This window comes from Schistocerca americana, chromosome 1 (assembly GCF_021461395.2).
Source record: "Schistocerca americana isolate TAMUIC-IGC-003095 chromosome 1, iqSchAmer2.1, whole genome shotgun sequence".
Taxonomy (NCBI): Eukaryota; Metazoa; Arthropoda; class Insecta; order Orthoptera; family Acrididae; genus Schistocerca; species Schistocerca americana.
In genome coordinates this window covers 1158512371-1158535555 of record NC_060119.1, presented here as the reverse complement: position 1 = coordinate 1158535555, position 23185 = coordinate 1158512371, and the positions used below count along the sequence as shown (strand labels likewise).

General features: G+C 42.0%; 1 protein-coding gene across 3 annotated transcripts in view; it reads left to right on the top strand.

Moving 5' to 3' along the window:
• The window catches only part of LOC124551709 (28S ribosomal protein S31, mitochondrial), a 73668-nt gene that overhangs the window by 5221 nt on the left and 45262 nt on the right, over positions 1–23185 (top strand). For all 3 annotated transcript variants that reach the window (XM_047126461.1, XM_047126463.1, XM_047126462.1), the window contains exon 2: positions 19450–19527. In XM_047126461.1, the coding sequence (XP_046982417.1) occupies positions 19450–19527 (78 nt within the window). The remainder of the gene's footprint in view (positions 1–19449; positions 19528–23185) is intronic.

Here is a 23185-nt window from a genome sequence, read left to right as displayed (position 1 = left end):
AGGAGCTGTAATTTCATACCTTGGTCTGTGATAAACAATCGACGGCTGCCATTCAGAGCGTCAGTGGCCATCATCACTGACCTCCTGTTGCATGTCCCTGCTCACAAAATTGGCTATACTTTCTTGCCTTGGACCCAAATCGGCGGTGGTACCAATATGCTTTCATAGACAAAAGTGAGTGACTGCGTTTACCAGGTGAGCGCTAGCAACGAGATTGGCGACTGTTGTTCTGAGTTGGCAGTGCAGCGATTTGTGTGGCAAGTTCAGTGATCTGAGTTTGTAACACAGTAAAGTTGCTGTCTGTCTGCGGTTGTGAGCTAACTGTTGCAATGCACACAGATGGATACATTTCAGATATTCTGTTGGCAGTTTGCGCTAGTGCATCTAGATCTCCGGTGCACACTGTTCACATCAGGAAGTAGGCGTGATAGCCAAATGCTTTGCAGAATGTCGTTGCTTACTGCATTGCTTCCCAGCGTGCATAATCGACACAGCAGCTGCGATGCGTGCGATTGCTCAACTCTTCGTTACAAAGTAGTTTTTCCAGCCTTTTCGCCTCGGACTACAAAAATCTAATGAATCTTAATCGCCGAATATCGGTCCATGCTCGGTGGTGACAATAGAATATCCTGCACCTCCAGTGCCGTCTCTTCGATGAGTGCTGCCACAACATAACTATATTTTGTGTGGTCTGCGGTGAATTGTGCTAGGATAAATTGGCTTTTCAACTGCACAAACCATAGCATAGGATTTTGCTGCCAGAATGGCGGTGGTTTTACTGTGACATGGTTTATCATTGCACCAGCAGTTGCACCTGCTAGTGGTGCAGGAACTTGATCTACCATTGTAGTAGTACTGCGGGATAAGTAGGCTATAGATGCGCAGCGCGGCTGCCCTGTAGTGCAGAAGATGCGCGACGTGATTGAGTGTGCAATGCGGTTGACGCAACTGTACTTTTTGCGAGGTGGTATGGTACGGAGTGCAAACGGTCCAGTTGAATGCCGGCGACTGTCGTAACATCATGCCAGGGTCACCAACTGTTGCGGGTTAGCAAAACTCTTTTTATTACTTTAGGAATAACCCGTAACACAAAATGACATTTGAGTGAAAGAGCAAACAAACAACAGAGTAAATAATATAACTGGAAAACAAAGAATAAACATAGATCAGAGATTTTGTTGCATGGAATCTTTCACTTGTGCATAACACTAAATCTTACACATATACACTGTACACTAGCTTGCATACACTTCAGGTGCTTCACAATCTCAATAGCTTCCCTTATTTCCAACAGCTTCATTCACAGTTTCGTGAATAGAACACAGGTCTCCTGAAACTAATGGTGTACTCATAGGCTGGGAGATTTTTGACTATTGGTAATATGTTGTGCTGCACTTATCAAATTTGTGTTCATACTCCATTGTGCATGTGCTTGTAAGTTTCAGTTTAATAAGTACAGACAGAACTGCCTTGATATCAAGCCTCAAACACATCCAGGGTGTAGAATGTAACAACCATATCCCAAGTGCATTGTACCAGATTATGAATCCTGCATGCCTCTCTCCAATAGCAGGTGGTATATTTGTGGATATTCTGAAGCAAATGGCATTAAATTTGGCACTGTTCCATTTTTGTTGTTGGCTTAGATATGTGGGCGGAACATTTGTTATTTAGCTTCATAAGGACACTCTGAATATAAAGAGTAAATTCAATTTTTAAATGAAATTTGCTATTTTATGTAAATACAAAAATATACTATGAGAAAAAAGTCCTGTTGTTTGTGTGCTGCATGTAAATGTCATCAGGGGATCAAGTAGTCAAGTTGGCCTGAGGCATAAACCGATGCTTCACAGAAGCTGCAGGACTGAGATTTACTCTGGTCCGCATAGAATGCTGTAGTCTAGATCCTTTATCGCTGTGAGTTTGTATGGGCTTTGGTATAAAAACAGTGCAGTGTCATCTATGCTGATAAAACTGGGCAATCTATAAGCTCACCTATGTTGTTGTTGTTGTTGTTGTGGTCTTCAGTCCTGAGACTGGTTTGATGCAGCACTGCATGCTACTCTATCCTGTACAAGCTTCATCATCTCCCAGTACCTACTACAACCTACATCCTTCTGAATCTGCTTAGTATATTCATCTCTTGGTCTCCCCCTACGATTTTTACCCTCCACGCTGCCCTCCAATACTAAATTGGTGATCCCTTGATGCCTCGTAACATGTCCTACCAACCGATCCCTTCTTCTGGTCAAGTTGTGCCACAAACTTCTCTTCTCCCCAATCCTATTCAATACTTCCTCATTAGTTATGTGATCTACCCATCTAATCTTCAGCATTCTCCTGTAGCACCACATTTCGAAAGCTTCTATTCTCTTCTTGTCCAAACTATTTACTGTCCACATTTCACTTCCATACATGGCTACACTCCATACAAATACTTTCAGAAACGACTTCCTGCCACTTAAATCTATAGTCGATGTTCACAAATTTCTCTTCTTCAGAAACGCTTTCCTTGTCATAGCCAGTCTACATTTTATATCCTCTCTACTTCGACCATCATCAGTTATTTTGCTCCCCAAATAGCAAGACTCCTTTACTACTTTAAGTGTCTCATTTCCTAATCTAATACCCTCAACATCACCCAACTTAATTCGACTACATTCCATTATCCTCGTTTTGCTTTTTTTTATGTTCATCTTATATCCTCCCTTCAAGACACCATCCATTCTGTTCAACTGCTCTTCCAGGTCCTTTGCTGTCTCTGACAGAATTACAATGTCATCGGCGAACCTCAAAGTTTTTATTTCTTCTCCATGGATTTTAATACCTACTCCAAACTTTTGTTTCCTTTACTGCTTGCTCAATATACAGATTGAATAACGTCGGGGAGAGGCTACAACCCTGTCTTACTCCCTTCCCAACCACTGCTTCCCTTTCATGTCCCTCGACTTTTATAACTGCCATCTGGTTTCTGTACAAATTGTAAATAGCCTTTCGCTCCCTGTATTTTACCCCTGCCACCTTTAGAATTTGAAAGAGAGTATTCCAGTCAACATTGTCAAAAGCTTTCTCTAAGTTTACAAATGCTAGAAACGTAGGTTTGCCTTTCCTTAATCTTTCTTCTAAGATAAGTTGTAAGGTCAGTATTGCCTCACGTGTTCCAGTATTTCTACGGAATCCAAACTGATCTTCCCCGAGGTCGGCTTCTACTAGTTTTTCCATTCGTCTGTAAAGAATTCGTGTTAGTATTTTGCAGCTGTGGCTTATTAAACTGATTGTTCGGTAATTTTCACATCTGTCAACACCTGCTTTCTTTGGGATTGGAATTATTATATTCTTCTTCAAGTCTGAGGGTATTTCGCCTGTTTCATACATCTTGCTCACCAGATGGTAGAGTTTTGTCAGGACTGGCTCTCCCAAGGCCGTCAGTAGTTCCAATGGAATGTTGTCTACTCCGGGGGCCTTGTTTTGACTCAGGTCTTTCAGTGCTCTGTCAAACTCTTCACGCAGTATCGTATCTCCCATTTCATCTTTATCTACATCCTCTTCCATTTCCATAATATTGTCCTCAAGTACATCGCCCTTGTATAGACCCTCTATATACTCCTTCCACCTTTCTGCTTTCCCTTCTTTCCTTAGAACTGGGTTTCCATCTGAGCTCTTGATGTTGGTACAAGTGGTTCTCTTATTTCCAAAGGTCTCTTTAATTTTCCTGTAGCAGTATCTATCTAACCCACAGTGAGATAAGCCTCTACATCCTTACATTTGTCCTCTAGCCATCCCTGCTTAGCCATTTTGCACTTCCTGTCGATCTCATTTTTGAGATGTTTGTATTCCTTTTTACCTGCTTCATTTACTGCATTTTTATATTTTCTCCTTTCATCAATTAAATTCAATATTTCTTCTGTTACCCAAGGATTTCTACTAGCCCTCGTCTTTTTACCTACTTGATCCTCTGCTGCCTTCACTACTTCATCCCTCTTCTTCTACTGTATTTCTCACCTATAACACGCACAGTGATGTGATGCACAACCAGAGTAGAATAACAAATCAGAAATAGATGAGATGAGGACTGTGAGCAAATTGTAAAGTTTCACAGGCGTTTGTTCTTGCCAAACAATCAATAAATTGAGTTATTGAAGCAATTGTGCTCCATGAAGAGACAGGACTGTTATTAGCTATTAATGTTCATTCTGCTTGTGATCCCAGTCCAGCAGGCCATCTGTATCTGTTCATCTAGCAGTAGATCCATACATTGTGGGTGTAATGATATAAACAAATGACTACAATCCTATTACTCTCCTGAATCGATGAATTTATTCAGGAGAACAGTGCCACAATTTTATTTTAAAGTATGGCACAGCACTACAGCCAAAGAGGATGTATTGAAGTTGACACTGGCCACAGATACCCCCATCCTTATACTCTTCCGTCATCTGCATGATATCAAGAACATATTTGTATGGTATGAGAATTCTCTTAAGCATGCCTCAGTGTCCAGTTGTTCGTACCTTTGAGAAGGAACCATTGTACATTCTACATATGCAACCTCTCTAACTGTTGATACTGCATATTTCAGTGCCAACATGATTACGACATGTATGCTGTCCAGTCACATTAATGTAACCTCCTTTCAAAAGCCTGAATAACTACCTTTTGCAGTGCGGAGTGCTGCAGGATGTGCTGGAAGGGTGTCTGTGAGGTACTGGATGTTACCAACTGGTATGTGGAGCTCTGCTGATTCCAGTGCCATGGCCAGCTGCAGTAGGTTTCTCAGTTGAAGGTCCATGGCTTGAACAGCCCAATTGAGGTTGTCCTATGGATCATTGATTGGGTTAAATCCAGGGAGCTCGGTGGCGAGAATACGATAAACTCATCTAGTGCTCTTCGAACCATGCATGTACACTGCGTGCTGTGTTACACATTGCATTGTCTTCCCGGTAGATGCCATATTTTATGCTGAAAGGGAAAAGCAAACTGCGTTTAGGGATGTAAATGGTTCCCAAAGATAGATGCATACTTGTTGCTCCATTGTGCCTTCCAGAATGATGAGATTACCCAGGGAATGCCCTCCTTCCTGGACCCTTCCAACAATTTTTGCAGAGTGTTTGCTGTCAGACATTTCATGCCATCGGTGCCAATGGCCATCTGTCTGATGGAGCATAAAACGTGGTTCATCTGAAAAGGCTACTTGTCGCCATTCAGTGGATGTCCAGTTGCAGTACTGGCTTGCAAATCCAAGGCTTCGTCACCAATGAACAGCATTCAGTATTGGTGCAGGAAGCAGGCACCTGCTGCATAGGCCCATATGCAGCAATGTTCACTGAGCAGTCGCTGAGGAGACACTGTTGGTGGCCCCTTGTTTCATCTCGATGGTCAGCTGCTCAACAGTTGCACGTCATTTCTCCCATATACAGCTTATCAGCCATTGTTCTCCCCTGTCACCTGTGGCCCATATTCCACCAGAGCTACCTCAACGCGTGGTTTGGTTAACAGGATTTTGCCATCCAGAGTGTACTTTAATATTTAGGCACACAAACAGTTTACAAACGGAGGAAATGCTTCCACCCTTTGCCTGAAAATTAATGATTGTGCCCTTTTGGATGTCAGATAAATCACTCCGTTACCGCATTATGATGATGATTGCACTGTTTTCCTCCCTCAACGTGCTTTATATACCCTCCACTGCCAATGCTGCCATTTCCCATCTGTGCGTTGTTATTGTACATTGACATTGAACATAGACAGTGGTCACATTATTGTGACTGGATCGTGTACAATCGAAGGGAGGACCATCTGTGTAAAGTTTTGTGTTGTGGACTTTGTTAAAATTTTTATTGACACTATGCTCTTAGTGAGAATGAATATTCAATGGTTAATTGTTTTTACTATACCTAATAAATCATTATTGAACACACTTGTTCACTGCTCTTGATACTGAAGAAACGACATACTAGCACCATCACGTCTGAAGCGATTCTGCATCTTGCACGTGTTGTTCACTGTCCATTTGACATTAAATTAGATGCCCCAGGGGGCTCACCACTCTTTGGTGAGCTCATGCTTGGCTACCATGGCACCCCAGCCTTTGCAGCATCCTTTCACTTACTGCATGTCTGCTGTCCTGATATTCTTTTCCCCTCCTTTGGGGAATACGTGTGGTATATTTTTGGGAATGTGTCATGTATTTTCAGTAGCCTGACATCAGAACAGTCCTTTCACTGTTTTTTCTTTATTTGTTTTTACATTCTCCATCTTGTATCCTTCTTCTGCTTTGGTGTTTGAGGTTCCTCTTTGTTTCTTCTTCCTCCCTGGGCACTCCTGAAGGCCAGCCCACATGTCTGCTGCATAACAGGTGACTGGGTAATCATTATTGAACACACTTGTTCACTGCTCTTGATACTTTCCCATATTGACAGGTAGGGTTCGCACGTACCTCTTGGTACAGGCCAGACAAAGGTAGAGGTGATTGCCTGAACTGTTACCTTCCCAAATTGCCAATTGGTCCCTCTGACAGGAGTGCAGGAGATGTTAGCTGAGGTGTGAACAGTCACTTAAGATGGTTCAGCCCACCTCTGAGAGGGGCACACCATTGGAGATGCTGGCAATCATGGGAGATTTTCCAACAATGAGCCAATCACCACCTCAGTCTACGTCTACTAAATGTAAGTGGAATGAGGCTAAAGATTCCAAGACTCTCTCAACTGCACCTTGGTTCCACATGGCATCATGTTCTGAAGGGGCTCAGTCCTTTGCTACTGGTAATCCTCTTTATATTCAGAAAGGTATTGATGAAATTGCCTGCCCTTCTTTACACAGTGTCATTTTGCTTTTGGAGACTAATTGTGATTCTTAAGCACTACAACAGCCAGGGGCTTAGCTCCTCCAAGGCAATCCTGTTTGCGTCAAGGCCTATTGAACACTGAATTCTTCACATAGATTGGCTACAAACGTCATCCCGGATGAGTTGCATGACTTCCCCATGAGATGGGGAAGGTCAAAGCGGACTGGCAAGAAATGCAAAGGGTCAAAGCAGTCACAAGGGCGCAATTTTGTTTCCTGGAGGCAGAAAATGAGTGGGTGTTGCTAGGTCACTAGGGCTATAGGGCACAGAGTCTGGAGGATCCTGCTCCATGAGATCTACAGAGAGGTCAGCATTCTCACTGGGTCAGCCTGCAGATTCCAGGGCAGAAAAATGGTTGGTTGTGCGCACCGGTGAAATACAGGTCGGCCAGGTGAGGGTGTCATGCAGCGACACAATTGAAGAGAATCTCCAAGTCAATGAAGGAGAAGACCATTTGCTTTTGTTTGATTTCTTGGAGCCTTTGCAGTTGGTAGATGAAGAACCAAATGTTTGTTGGCTGGAGGGATGTAAAAAGTCTTCACAGGAGTATTCCTTGTGTCCTTTCCAGCCTGGCGGTTGTGTAGAAGGTGTGTTTGCTGTCAGAGGTGCAAATCTGGGGGCTTGTTGCACAGCTGGAGAAGAAGGAGGCCATGCTGCTACCATGACACTGGATGATTTTACAACTGCAGTGCTGAATTTGAGGTCTGCATGGCTGTGCCCTTCGGGGAGCGAGGTGAAGCAAGAACTGTATTTTAAGTGAAATGCGAGGCTTTTGACTAGCCAACAACTTGCGAGCAACAGCGTAAGGCACTTTTCCCTTCACCCGGATCTCCAGGACTGCTCGCTCATTCTTGGGATGAGGCTGCATGGTCACCATTGCAATTGAAACAGCAGGGAGAAGGAGGCAGGCAGTCACCTTCACACCCTCATGAGCATCACAACTACAACCAACAAATATGGCCGGGTTTTGACAGGACAATCACTTTATCTCTTTGTACCATCTACATTCCTCTGTCACTCGGTGTCACTAGTGCAGACTTCCTTCATCTTATTGGGCAACTCCCTCTTCCCTTTTCACTGCTCAGTGACTTCAATGTGTACCATCCCCTTGGGACTCTTCCAGAACCTGTCCGAGAGGTGCCCTCTTGGCTGGCCTTCTCAATCAATTCAACCTCATCTGCCTTAACACTGGAGCACCCATGTTACTTTCATATTCCATGCACTCTTATTCACTTTTGGATCACTCATTCTGCACTGCCCAGCTTGCCCATCATCTAGAGTGGTCCATTTTCTCTGACTCATACTCGAGCGACCATTTCCTGTGTGTTGTCCGTTTGCTGACTCCTACCCCACCTACACATGTAAACCCAACTGGCAGCTCTCTATGCTCGACTGGAGGCTTTACTCCTCCCTGGCGACCTTTGACGAACAACATTTCCCCAGTTGTGATGTCCAGATAGAATACCTTATTTACACTAGGCAGCACGATTGTCTGACCAAGGGAGAAATCCAAACTCACCTCTCTGATCAAGGTGTCACTGCAGTCCATTGGGTCATGAAAAGGGTTGCTGCATCCTCAGTGCCTACATGCACTCTTTTTCTCATGTTTGATAGAATAGTGCTTCCATCAAAGACCAAAGCAGACTATGAAGTCATCAGGGTCTGACTACATTCCGAACGTAATGCACTGCTACCAGTGTCAACATTACAACAACACTCAAATGTCCTGTCAAAATACGACCATATATGTTACTTGGAGTAGGGATGCTCATGAGGGTGATTGCCCGCCTCCTTCTCCCCGCCGTGTAAATTGCGCTGGTGACCATGCAGCCTCATCCCAAGAATGTCCCGTATATCTTGAGAAGCAGGCAGCCCAGGAAATCCAGGTGACGGAAAAAGTGCCTTACCCTATTGCTCACAGGTTGTTGACTAGTCGAAAGTCCTGCATTTTACCATCTGGCACTTACAGTACTGTTGTTGCTACACCTCGCTCCATGAAGGACACGGCCATGCGGACTTGCAACCTCAAATTCAGCACTGCATTTATAAAATTACCCAGTGTCATGGTAGCATCCTCATCTCCTTCTCCCCCAGCTGTGCAACAAGCCCCCAAATTTTCACCTCTGGCAGCGAAATCACCTTCTACGCAACCGGCAGGCCGGAAAGAATACTCCTGCAAAAACTTTTTACATCCCTCCAGCCATCAAACATCTGATTCTTCATTTACCAACCGCAAAGGCTCCAATAAATCATAAAAAGGCAAATGGTCTTCTCCTTCAGTGACTCAGACGTCCTCTTCAGTGGTGTCACCTCATGATACCCTCACCCGACTGACCTCTGTTTCGCCTGTGTGCTGTGCCAACCATTTTTCTGTTCTGGAATCTGCAGGCTGACCCAGCGAGAATGCCAATGCCCCCGTAGATCCCAAGGAGCTGGATCATCCAGTCTCTGCACCCTGTAGCAATGAGTCTTCAAAGGCTGGCACTTAGCAGCTGCTGCAGTGACAACCCTTCAGTTGAAACAAAATTGTTCCATCGCAACTGCTTTGACCTGTAGCATTTCTTTCCAGTCAGCTTTAACCTTCCCTCCGAGGACAGCATTCCATTTCATGGGGGCATAATGCTGCTTATCTGGGATGATGTTTGTAGTCCAAACCATTTCACTAAACACCTGGCTGCAAGCTGTTGCAGTCCGCATTTTCCGTCCTTGCTTCACCTTTTCTCTTTGTACCATCCCCATTGCTCTGTCATTTGGTGTCACTAGGGCAGACTTCCTCCACTTTATTGGGCACCCCTTTTTGCTGCTCGGTGACTTTAATGTGCACGATCCACTTTGGTGATCCTCCAGAACCAGCCTGAGAGGTGCTCTCTTGGCTGACCTTCTCAATCAACTCAAACTCATCTCCCTTAACACTGGAGCACCAATGTCTCTTTCAGACTCCACACACACTGACTCACATTTTTACCTCTCGTTTTGCACTGCCCAGTTTGCCCATCATGTCGAGTCATCCATTCTCTGCAACTCGTACTCAAGCAACCATTTCCCTTGTGCTGTCCATTTGCTGATTCCTACCCCACCTACATGTAAACCCAAGTTGTGGTACCATACATCTTAATAGATGTATCATTCACCACCCAGAGCTGTGGAAGAGATCCTGAAATTTGAGGCCTGGCAGCTGTTTTCAGGATATGCATATTTAAGGGTCAGACTCAACGAGAAGATACTGGACTGTGTTTCCATCAAGAACATACAAACAGCCACTATGATTGGACCAATGAGTCAAATCGGTCACGCTTGCACATATAAGGTTTATAACAACAAGAACAATTAATTATTAACAAAATTATTTAATTGGATAGATAAAAAATCTACTCACCAAGCAGTGGCAGAACATACACATAAAAGACTGTTATAATTCCTTCTTCAGGCTGAAGGTTGAAGGGGAAGGAAGAGGGGTGAAGGAAAAGGCCTGGATAGGTCTAGGAAAAGGGGTAGATTTCGGGAAAGTCACCCAGAATCGTGGGTCAGGGGAGACTTACCGTACAGGATGAGAAGGAATGACTGATTGTGGGGACTGCATTGGATGAGATTTGAATACTGAGAGCTTAAAAGGTAGAAGACTGGGTAGTACACAAAAGAGAGTACAGCTTAAACATCATGCATGAGTTAATAAGAGTGAAAAGCTAAGTGCATTGTACATAACAGTGGTGGAAGGGGGTGGCGGTGAAAAATAGGCGGGAAAGACAATGAAAGATGTAGAAAACTAAGCAAAGAGTAGTTACAGTGAAGAAATGCTGAGACAGAAGAAATTAACATAAATTAAGGCCAGGTGGATGGTGAGAACTAAGGACATGTTGTAGTGCTAGTTCTCACCTGCGGAGTTCTGAGAAACTGGTGTCCGGGGGAAGAATCCAGATGGCGCATGTGGTGAAACAGGCGCAGAGGTCACAAATGTCATGTTATAGAGCATGCTTTGCAGCAGGATATTGCAAGTTACCAGTTACATCATCTGCCTGTTCCCATTCATCCTAACCTACCAACAAACAATAGTACTTACATTTTGACAGTTGCCATCCTTTCCATGTCAACCGTTCCCTCCCATACAGCCTTGGCATCTGAGGTAAATGTATTTGTTCGGATGCAGACTCTTTACAGCAGTACACCACCATTCTCACCTCAGCCTTCACTGCACGTAACTACTCCACCAGCCTAGTTAAAAAGCAGATTTCCCGGGCTATCACATCCAGTCCTAGTTCTGCTGATCCCTCCAAAAAAACAGCTTCGGAGGACACTATTGGTGACTCAGTATTACCCTGGTCTCAAATGTGTTAATCAGCTACTTCAACAGGGGCATGACTTCCTAAAATCATACCCTGAAATGAGATCCATTCTGTCTGAAATTTTGCTCACCACACCTAAAATAGCTTTCTGCCGTGCTCCCAATCTCTGCAGTATTAATGTTAGACCCTATGCTCCTTCTGCACCCATCTCCCTACCCTATGGTTCTTACCCTTGTGACTGTCCCTGCTGCAAGACTTGCCCTATGCACCCTCCTACCACCATCTATAACAGCCCTGTAACTGACAAAACATATTCTATCAAATGGAGAGCTACATGTCATATACCAGCTGTTACGTAAACACTGTTCGGCCTTCTACATTGGCATGACTACTACCAAATTATCAATTAGGATGAATGGGCATAGGCAGAGGGTGTATACTGGCAATTCACAGTATCCTGTTGCAGAGCACACTCTACAACATGACATTTGTGACTTTGGCACCTGTTGCACCACACGCACCTTCTGGATTCTTCCTACAGACACCAGTTTCTCAGAGCTCTGCAGGTGGGAACTAGCGCTGCAACATGTCCTTGGTTCTCACCACCCACCTGGCCTCAATTTACATTAATTTCTTCCGTCTCAGCATTGCTTCACTGTAAGTACCCTGTGCTTCACTCTGTTTTAGTTTTCTACATCGTTCCCCCTATTTTTCACTGCCCCCTCCCGCCTATGTTACATACGATGCACTTAGCTTTTCACTCTTATTAACTCATGCATGATGTTTAAGCCAGTAATCTCTGTCTGTGTATTACCCTGTCTTCCATCTTTAAGCTCTCAGGTTTTCAAAACTCGTCTGATGCAGTCCCCAACAATCAGTCTTTTCTTCTCCTCTCATACAGTAAGTCTCCCCTGACCCGAGGTTCTGGGTGACTTGCCTGAAATCTACCCCTTTTCCTAGACCTCTCCAGTCCTTTTCCTTCACCCCTCTTGCTTCCTCTTCAACCCTTCTGCCGGAAGAAGGAGCCACTGGCACGAAAGTTTGCAAATTACAACAATCTTTTATGTGTGTGTTCTGCCACTGCTTGGTGAGTAGATTTTTTATCTATCCAATTAAATAAATATAAGGTTTCAGTGTACTTGCTTATTTGCGCAATCTGTGATGCCTACTGGAGGTCGCGATTGGTGTTTGGGTGCAAGCAAGATGTGGTACATTTGTGGATTGATGCTCTGAAACGTGAATAAACCAACGCAAATGAGCACTCTGTGTTAGCTGTTGCTGGAACTCTGAGTTATATCAATAGCAGACTGGTCTGACATACGCAGCTGATTGTGAGGCATCACGGGAGCTGAGTGAGTCTGACCTCCATCATAAGAATCATGTTTCTCAGATGTGTTTGGTTTGTATTTGTTTCCAGTCAATGTGTCACAGTGTAGTATGGTTGCAAGTGCTGTAGACCACCGGTGGTTTGTGGGTCATAATGGTCTCCATCTTGCAGTGCAAAAATTCAGTGTGCAGTCTTGAATTTATTGTGCGTGTTGCCCTCATTAGTAATCAAACAAACTTGGATTTGAGAGGCTGACTTGCTTACCTATGTTGCTCATAATGCACCGTCAGGCATAAGATTAGTGTCCACAACTCCCTTAGATGATGCCAGAACTGGGAAGGTGTACTGCTACTTAATTTTTATGCATATATCACATGCACAATTTGCTGCTCCAGTGATTTGTGCAACTGCTGCAGTAGAGCCACCTGTACTGTTTCAAAATTGCAGGTGGTTGAGAGTGACAGTATGACGTAACTGGTGACAGCATCCAGTATCACACAGAAAAGCAGCATTTTTCACCTTGTTGCTGATAATGTTTTTGGTAAACAGTACAGTTACTGCTCTAGGAAACCAAGTCGGCAGGTGTTCAGGTTGAAATAATGGCAGTTTAGGTAATGCATGCTGTGGGATATGAATATCACCGAAACTGGTCCATAAGGAACCAAATAATATGGTGTAGTAATGTCGTCTTATGGAAACCCATTGATCGAGTGTGGAGATAAATCACAATTCTTCGTAGGTGGCCTGGCCTGCTGGGTTCTGCAAGGGGGAAAAATGGGAATGGTATATTGTATTCTCCTTCCATAGTGAAATCAGTAAGGTCTGAGGGAGGCATCACATTACTTTATTGCAAATGATCAACATGGTCTATCTTGTGAGTGGGAGGCGAAATTTAGTGGTTCTCACTGTTGACTTCATAAATCAACTGAACAATATTTGGCTGGGGAAAAGGTCCCAGTGACCTTTGTGTAGGATTACTGGACATTGTTTGATGGGAATGCAGCATTGCACATATATGAAGTTTACGAGGTACTGTGCTTGTCACAAGTCAGTGGTGTACTCCATGTAGGTGAGCAGGTGCAATAACACTCGCATACTGTTAGAACAAAATTGATCCACTTTATTTGCATAAAATGAAAGACACCAAAATACAAGTACATGAAAGTCGGCTACCATCAACAGGCTGGTCAAAGAGCTAATAAGATAAAGACATTAAACACATGTTCTTTGATCTCAATTCCAGTCCTTGTGGGTCATTGTCCCCACATATGCAATTCATGTAACTGTGCAGTACAACATTTATTTTGCAAATGAGGCTTTTTATGTGGATTTATAGTCTGTGTGTAATACACAGCTCGTGTTTATGTTGTTAGGGTTACTTGGCTATAACTTTGTAACCAAGGTTATATAGGTTGTTATTCGGAAATGTGTCTATGATGACACTCATTCCTGTCATATTTCTGATTTTCCCTTATCCAACTGAACTGGTTTCATTTCATGTTTTGTGACACTGATGTTCATTTAATGATAGTTTTAGGTGAATTGCAATTCTTATCATTGTTCTTCTTTAATTATGCAAATGACGTTTTATTTATGCATTTTATTTTCCTTGCTGCATGTAATATACATTTGATATTCCTGTTATTAGAATTATTCTGACTTTGTAAGCAATGTTACATGTATTATAATTTTGATATGCTGCTGTGATAACTTTCACTCAATTCTTCTCACAATATGTGCTGTATAGTTCACATTCCTATCTTAGGTTTATTTTGCTCTGATGTAACCAATGTTACATGTAGTACATTTTGGAAATGTAACATCTAATTATCACAACTCCTTACACTTATGAATTATGTATAATGCATTACATAACTATACATGTGTAGTATTCTTGGTTGTATATTTCTTATATGTTAGACCAGCTGATTAGACTTCATTTTGCATATGGATGTGTCGAAAGAATAAGCTGAGATTCATTTGTGGAATAATGCTGTTTTTCTGTGGTTGGATGTCAAATAGTTGATTAGTGTAACTGGACAGATAAAAAAATCTACTCATCAAGCGGTGGCGGGAAAACTCACATATAAAAAAAGGTTTCACACATGCAAGCTTTCAGAGCCAATGGCTGCTTCTTCCCATAGAAGGGTTGAAGTGTAAGGAAGAACGGTGAAGGAAAAGGAGTGGAGAGGTTTAGGAAAATGGGTAGAGTTCAGAAAAGTCACCCAGAACCCTTGGTCAAGGGAGACTTACCGGACGGGATGGGAAGGAAAGACTGATTGTTCAGCCACTGTCTCCAAAAGTTTGCGGATGTAAAACCTTTTTTTATATGTTTGTTCTCCTGCTGCTGTGTGGTGAATAGATTTTTTATCTATCTAGTTACATTGTATTGTCAAAATTGATTATTTTATTTTAAATATTTGCTTAAGGTACATGATTCCCCAACATTTATTATAAACTTTCTGTACAAGTTTGTTATGGGTCATGTTAATGCTGATTTATGGTTCCACATGTGGACTCATAGATTGATTTACACTGATGACCCACAGTGTTATGACCACCAACATATTATTGATATAAACCCATCCACACAATAGCAGCGTCATCTGGTGAGGAACAACTGCTAGTCAGACATACTCATGATGCATGTATATCAGTAAGTGTGCTGTCTGTGTAGAATGGAAAAGACATACAATCTATCTGAGTTTGACCAAGGGCAGATTGTGATGGCCCAGAGACTTGGCACAAGCATTTCGGAAACTGCACAATTTGGGTGTTCGAGGAGTGCTGTAGCGAGTTTCTTCAACATGTGGCAAAACCAGTGTGAAACCACATCCTGATTGCATGGGACTGGGCAACCACCCCTCATTACAGATGTCAGATGTTGTAAGCTGGGCAGACTGGTGAAACAGGACAGACAGCGAACTGCGGTGGAACTGATACCAGACTTTAATGTTGGGCAGAGTACGAGTGTGTCTGAACACAGTCAATGTTAACTCCATGACATTGGCAACTATGACTGAAATGGGCACATGACCATCGGCACTGGACATTGGCATAGTGGCTGAGTGTCGCATGGTCTGATGAATCCTTATACCTCCTTCACCATGCTGATGGGAAGGCACTAATTCGCTACCTTCCAGGGGAACAACTCCTTGATACCTGTACTGCAGGATGGAGACGAACTGGTGGCAGCTCCGTTATGCGCTACGGAACATTCATGTGGGCATCCATGGGTCCAGTTGAGCTCGTGCAATGCACCATGAAGGCCAAGTAGTATCGCACACTGGTTGCAGTGGTTGTACACCCCTTTAAGACAATCACGTTTTCCAACGACAGTGGCATTTTCCAACAAGATAATGTGCCATTTCACAAGGCCAGGAGTTTGTTGGAATGATATAAGGATCACAGTGGCAGGTTGCAGTTGATGTGTTGGTCCCCCAACTCGCTAGATCTGAACCCGATTGAACACATCTGGGATGTTATTGAATGTGGCATCGGAGTAGGTCACCCACCTACTCGGAATTTACGGGAGCTAGGTGATTTTTGTGTATCAACTCCCTCCAGTGTCCTACTGAGATCTCATTGCTTCCATACCACAATGCATCACTGCTGTTATCCATGCCAAAGACAAACGTACTGGCTATTAGGTAGGTGGTCATAATGTTCTGGCTGGTCAGTGTATATGTCACATATGTTGCAGAATGTTACATAGAAACAATCTACGTAAGTACTAGGATGTACCCTGTGTCAAATTCACAATCTACAATTTTTTATTTTTTTATTTTTGAATTTGTTATACATATTACATGTTGAATTTGTTCTAGTCTTTCTGTGCTTGATCTGTTTTGTAGGTTACTTGACAACGATTATGTTGTCAAAATTGACCAGTAGCTAATAAATTGATAATTGTACTGCCCATAATGAAGAACGTTTTCTTTTAAAAAATATTGAGGCTGTGGACCTGTCTACAAACAAGATTACCAGCTAAGACAATTAATGAAGAGATACTGAATCTAATTGCTGTGGCACAATTTGACAAAAAACTGTACTGGTTGATGGGAGATACCCTACGGCATCAGGGCATAGTCAGTGTCAGTTTGGTTGTGAAGGGAACTGGTGGGGGGTCACAGTTGTAAAGGCAGACCAAAGTTTGACTACAGTAAGCAGATTCAAGTGGTTATTTGTAGATTGCAGTAGTGATGCAGAGGTGAAGAAACTTGCACAGTGTAGAGTAGTGAGGAAAGCTGCATCAGACCAGTCTCAGGCTGAAAATAAGAACAACATTCTTTTCCATGCATTCATTTCGGCAAGTACCTGAAGCACTGCAAGATTCCACCATTGACGTGTTTTATTTGTTTATTCATCCAGGGATCAACAAGTACCTGTGTAGCACTGCAAGATTCATGGACAACAGAAACTCAGAATATACATACACATAGAAGAAAACCATAAACCATTACAGTGTAGGGGCATTGTAACAACTACAAATGAAAAGGTCATGCACAGAATTGTGGTTTGACCGGGAGGGGGGAGGGGGGGGGGGTGCTATTTGAACTGGGAACGTGGGGTAAAAAGCTTTCGGTTTAGTCTACACCAACAGTCATATGTGTAGCCATTCAAACAAAAAATATATATAAAAAACTTACAACTGTTCAGAATGACACCTATGTAAAAATTGTAAATGTAAAATGATTGATTCCACATCATTACAATCTGTCACACCAAATGATCCATGGAACATGCAACACTAAATAAAATGTTATGTTACAGTATATTAAGCAAGGTTTGAATGACAAACCGGACCGGGCATTCAGGCACATTGTGCGAATCAAGCAATTCCTCTTGCAAAAGATTTTAATTGGGCTGAAATTAAGCTCAACTAATGGCATCATTTGTATGTGCATTGTTCAGATTTTACATGCAAAAACAGACTTCTTGACTGGTGCTAGACAGTTGGTTCAAATTTGGTCCACCAATATACTGGACCTTGGTCTAAGATTAGTTTTAACCATTTGAAATATCTTGCTTCATTTGTATTTTATATGCAAAGAATATGTTTTTTCTTGGAGGTTTTTGAATTTTGTCACTTGTGTACCTTAAACTTGTATGAAGCTGTTCAAACTTTGTACAAAGATAGATAAATGGATAAAGTCAAAACGAATTATTTTAATCCAATAATCTTTATCTGTTGCCAAGATATGGTAGTTTAAAGTCCAGCTAAATGTAACACATAAAATTCGTTGTTACATGACTTGAATCCACGGAAAGTGAATCAAATGAGTAAAAAATGCATTCTTATGATAAAATTGAAGACTTGCTCCATCTTAATTAAAGACACCTCTTTTTGTATGTTTTCTTTACTTCTGTGTTTCAAAATTCTGCAAATTGGTTCAAATTTTTTAAGAACATAGACAAATACATGTAATTAATGGTCATCCTGTTGTTTTGCAAAAACTTTATCTGTTGCCACGATACAAGCAACATGGTTTAAAACACAATTAAAAAAACGTATAGCAGATCAGTCATCTCCCAAGTCAACTAAATCTACATCAGTTGCCAAGCTATGGCAGACTATTGTGAAAATAATGGTAGTGTGAAAGTTGGGAACCAGAATGAGAAATGCTTCTATTGTAGCACAAAAAAAGGTGAACATGTTATGGACAGAGTTAGGGATGGAAAAGAAGGGAACCAGCTTTTCAACATATCTGGCAGCTTCAAGGACTTTTAAATCAAAACATCTTGACATTTCACACATTTTACGAGTTAATCCTGGATGTAAGAACAAGCACACACAAATTTATTTGGAGCCAGAGAATGGAACGTATCTATAATAGGAAGTATCCAAGAGTGGGTGTGCATCCATAATAGGAAGTAACCCAGAGTGGGGATGCATGCATCCTAAACTTTACTGACACATTGCTTCAAATTGCATAACATGACAAATGCCATGTTGGTTGACATTATCGCATGCATAATGTTATATAACATGACATCAAGTAACTGTACTTAACGCAGTACATTATAGTACATCACATGGGTACTAATGCTAACAAATAGAAATGTGTGAATATGTCAAGATGTTTTGATTTAAATCTCTTTGAAGCTGCCAGCTAGGTCCCTTCTTTTACATCCCTAATTCTGCCCAGAACATATACACATTTTCTTGTGCTATGATAGAAGCATTGTATTCTGTTTATAATTATGTTTTTACAAGTATGGGACAGGTGGTCTGCCTGACTTGATTTAGAAAAACTTTAATGAAGATGATCAGAAAAAGCAAACTCCATCCTCCCGAATATGAGGTCAGCATCTCAACAACTGCACTGCCTCATTCAGTTTGCTTCCTATTGTACAATGTTCTTTTGATAATACACAGTTTGCACCAGATACATATAGAACATAGTTTACCATTGCACATGTCATGAACACTCGTTGGTGGATCATGCACCGCAAACAGGCTGCTGTAGTCCTGCACTCCATCCAGGCTGTCCAGAAAACTGACTCCAAGTCTTTAAATGTGCAACTATACCACATGCACATTTTATGGGCTTCCAGTAACCTGGTATCCACTGATAGCTCTGCTTGGATTAAGTTGATGAGTATATGGGGAACTTCATTACTTCCTCCAATCCACAGAAGTAGTGCTGCTCTGCTCAGAGGATGGTTGAGAATGGCTTTGAAAACAAAACATATCATGTTCACTCACCCCACAAAGCATCATTTCTCTATAGTAAGCTAACAGTGATTCAGTAGTATATTAATTGTAATTGTAGGTGTTTCCATTAGCTGTTTCCATGTGCTGTTGGTCCTTCTTAAATAAATATAGTTTTGTAATTTCATATATAGATATAGTTCACTTCTGTGAACACAGAACATGAGTAAACTGTGTTTCCTGTAAATGAGTATGCACACTAAACTTTTCAAATTGAAGAAAAAATAATAAAGTGCTTAGGTATCATTGAAAGTTACATTCTTATATTGAACAACTGTTACAGATTTGATACAACAGCAGACTACTTTGACCAGCATAATATTCTAACTGGAAATATGTTGTGTGCTCATAGTACTGGAAGGTAAGTAGCATTTAATGTACTACGTAAAATACATTGACAGAGGAATGTGGGAAGTGCATTAGCACTAAGAATTTTGACACATTATGCCTGTTTTAGTAAGCTAAAATTTATCGGTGTCTTTTCATTAGCTTAGACAATGAGTGTATTTAGTATGTGGTACCTAAGTACTCGTTTCCATTATTTGATGGTATACACGGATTTGTGGTAGTGCAGAAAATCTGAAGAAACTGTGTTTAATCTATTTGTCATGACCTTCAACATTGACTCTCAAACTGGAGGTTCTACTTGTTTTTCAAGTAGCTCATTAACTGTTCTCATAAAACTAAGTACACACAGTTCCCACCTTCATACCAAGTAAAAATCCTCAGTTGTTCCGGGAATCAAAGCCAAATCGTCCACATGACATTTAGACCCACTGACAGCTCAGGTGCGGAGCCAGATAACAAAATTTTCATAAAATGTATCAAAAATGTTTATCGGATATTTAGTTTTAGTTTTTTGTATATATGATATTGCAAAGTACATATTCCACAATGAGTTTCTGTCCAGAACTGACTGGACAAGTATTGAGATAGCTAAATCAGCAGCTTCAGTGAGAGTGCTGGTTCTGTATGGAAAGTGATTATTGTCATGATCAGTGTTCTCCTACAAGACTCCATGATTGAGCATGCCTAAGGAAAGTTTTGGCTGCTATCTGCACCATTCAGGAACAATCCCAAGCCGGCAGCTTTAGATTATATCCAAGCCATGTTCAGAAGTGGGAGCTAATTAGTCAGGGGGGCATCACATGGGAGTGAACAGAATGATGTGATGGTACAGTCCAGGAATGGTGTACAGTCACCATTGGATTCTCAGAGGTGCATAGCTGGTGATCCCCATTTGTGATGTTATGCATCACCAGGAATTGAATGTTCACTTACCTGTTGCAGAGAACTGCAGGCCAAGATACCTGAAGATGTTCCCTATGTGCACTGATGGGATTGTGGTATTGCCAGTTTGAAAGGTGAGTTAGTATTTAACCACCATCTTCCTGTCATGACCAGAGAGAGGTGGAGAGAGTTTTGTTTTCATTGACATTCAGCCCAGATGGCCAAGGATTAAAACAGCAGCAGTCACAAATATTTGTAGATGTGTAGGGGTTCTCATAAACAAAAAATATCACCAGAAAAAACAGCTGACTTGATCCTGCATCAGAAATAAGTGGAGCTAACACCATGTTGAAAATATTCACATGATAAGCAATGACTCCCCAGTTTATGACGTCATCTTGTGCCCATGTGGTGGCATCTCTGGATGTAGACAAGGAACTTGTTAAAACTTCCTGGCAGATTAAAACTGTGTGCCGGACTGAGACTCGAACTCGGGACCGTTGCCTTTCGCGGGCAAGTGCTCTACCAACTGAGCTACCCGAGCACGACTCATGCCCCGTCCTCACAGCTTGACTTCTGCCAGTACCTTGTCTCCTACCTTCCAAACTTTACAGAAGCTCTCCTGCAAAGAAGAGCACTGGTCAAGGAGGAAGCTGTGTTCCAGCATTTCATACCAAGATTTGAAACCCTACTGATGCCATTCAAGACTATAGGGCTAAAATAAAATGAAAAGAAATTCACCAAGACCTTATGAATGGTGTGGGATATGACCAAGCAAAATATAATCAGTTGAATGTCAGCAGAGGATATAGGACTATTTTATTTAGGAAAAATACAGTTCAGAGTCTCAAGTGAGGGAGCTCACAAGTGAGACGGACCTTTAAGAAACTCTGGGTGCAGCAAAACTGTAGAGTTCTCATTTCATCAGAGCCTGGTGCTGAGCATCTTGGTGGGAAGGCTGGTACAATTTCTTTGCTGATGGTGGGTGTATCTTGTAACTTGTTGGCTGTCTGGAAGTAACACATTGCTTCTGTGGCCACATTGTCTCTAGGAGCACTTGTAATGAAGTCTACATTGTAGACAATGAAACCAGGTACAAATGTGGGTTCTTGCAACAATATTATATCAAGCAGACTGTGCACATTTTGGAACAGCTCTTGATAAATATTTCCTGGCATCTTGCAAAGTGCTGTCTCCTCAGCCAGTTCTTCTGCCTTGGGAGTGCTACAGGCCCAGACCTGTGAATTGGTATGGAGTGACAGTTCCTTCTTCCTTGAGAGTCCTTTCTACTGCCTACATGTCTATTTTACAGGATGCAGGCTCCGTTCATAAGATGACATTCTGGGGTCCGTAATATTATCCAGCTGTGGGAGGGCTGACAATGGGGAGCAAATGGCCAAGTCTACCTTCAGTGATTCATGCCACTTGTTGAAGAGAGAGCTCTACAACATTTCGCATTAGACCAGCATGGGTCATTTCTGTTCAGAAGGCACAGACCTTCTTTTGGCTTTAAAATAAAGTAATGCATGTTGCATGGGCTCCCACTAATGATATTGACAACTGATGAAAAGAAGAATCTCTTTGGGAAGAGCTTTTGTATGATTACTGATTCATAAATTTGACTCCCTTTGACTGGGAGACCATGGCATGTGCAATGTGCAGACAACCATCCTCTTGGTATGAACCTCCTGGTTGGTATGCTTTCTGTGAGCTCAGAGGATGACCTTTACCTTAAAAGAATGACTGCATTCCAGGCACAGGTATTGGGCTACAGTCAGATCTTGACCTCTGCTGGATGAATGGACAGTCACTGTGGCAGCTTTAGCACCAGCTCTTGTGAGTGCGCTGCTTCTATTTGTATTGTCCTTTTCAGCACCAGCTGCAGACAGAAATAGTCAGAAATAGAAAAGGTATCCCTGATGATGAAGATGGAATGGGAGATACAATACTGCGTGAAGAGTTTGACAGAGCACTGAAAGACCTGAGCCAAAACAAGGCCCCGGGAGTAGACAACATTCCATTAGAACTACTGACAGCATTGGGAGAGCCAGTCCTGACAAAACTCTACCATCTGGTGAGCAAGATGTATGAGGCAGGCGAAATACCCTGAGACTTCAAGAAGAATATAATAATTCCAATCCCAAAGAAAGCAGGTGTTGACAGAAGTGAAAATTACCAAACTATCTGTTTAATAAGTCACAGCTGCAAAATACTAACAAGAATTCTTTACAGACGAATGGAAAAACTGGTAGAAGCCGACCTGGGGGAAGATCAGTTTGGATTCTGTAGAAATGTTGGAACATGTGAGGCAATACTGACCTTACGATTTGTCTTAGAAGAAAGATTAAGGAAAGGCAAACCTACGTTTCTAGCATTTGTAGACTTAGAGAAAGCTTTTGACAATGTTGACTGGAATACTCTCTTTCAAATTTTAAAGGTAGCAGGGGTAAAATACAGGGACTGAAAGGCTGTTTACAATTTGTACAGAAACCAGATTGAAGTTATATGAGTCGAGGGGCATGAAAGGGAAGCAGTGGTTGGGAAGGGAGTGAGACAGGGTTGTAGCCTCTCCCTAATGTTATTCAATCTGTATATTGAGCAAGCAGTAAAGGAAACAAAAGAAAAATTTGGAGTAGGTATACATGGAGAAGAAATAAAAACTTTGAGGTTCGCCGATGACATTGTAATTCTGTCAGAGACAGCAAAGGACTTGGAAGAGCAGTTGAACGGAATGGATAGTGTCTTGAAAGGAGGATATAAGATGAACATCAACAAAAGCAAAACAAGGA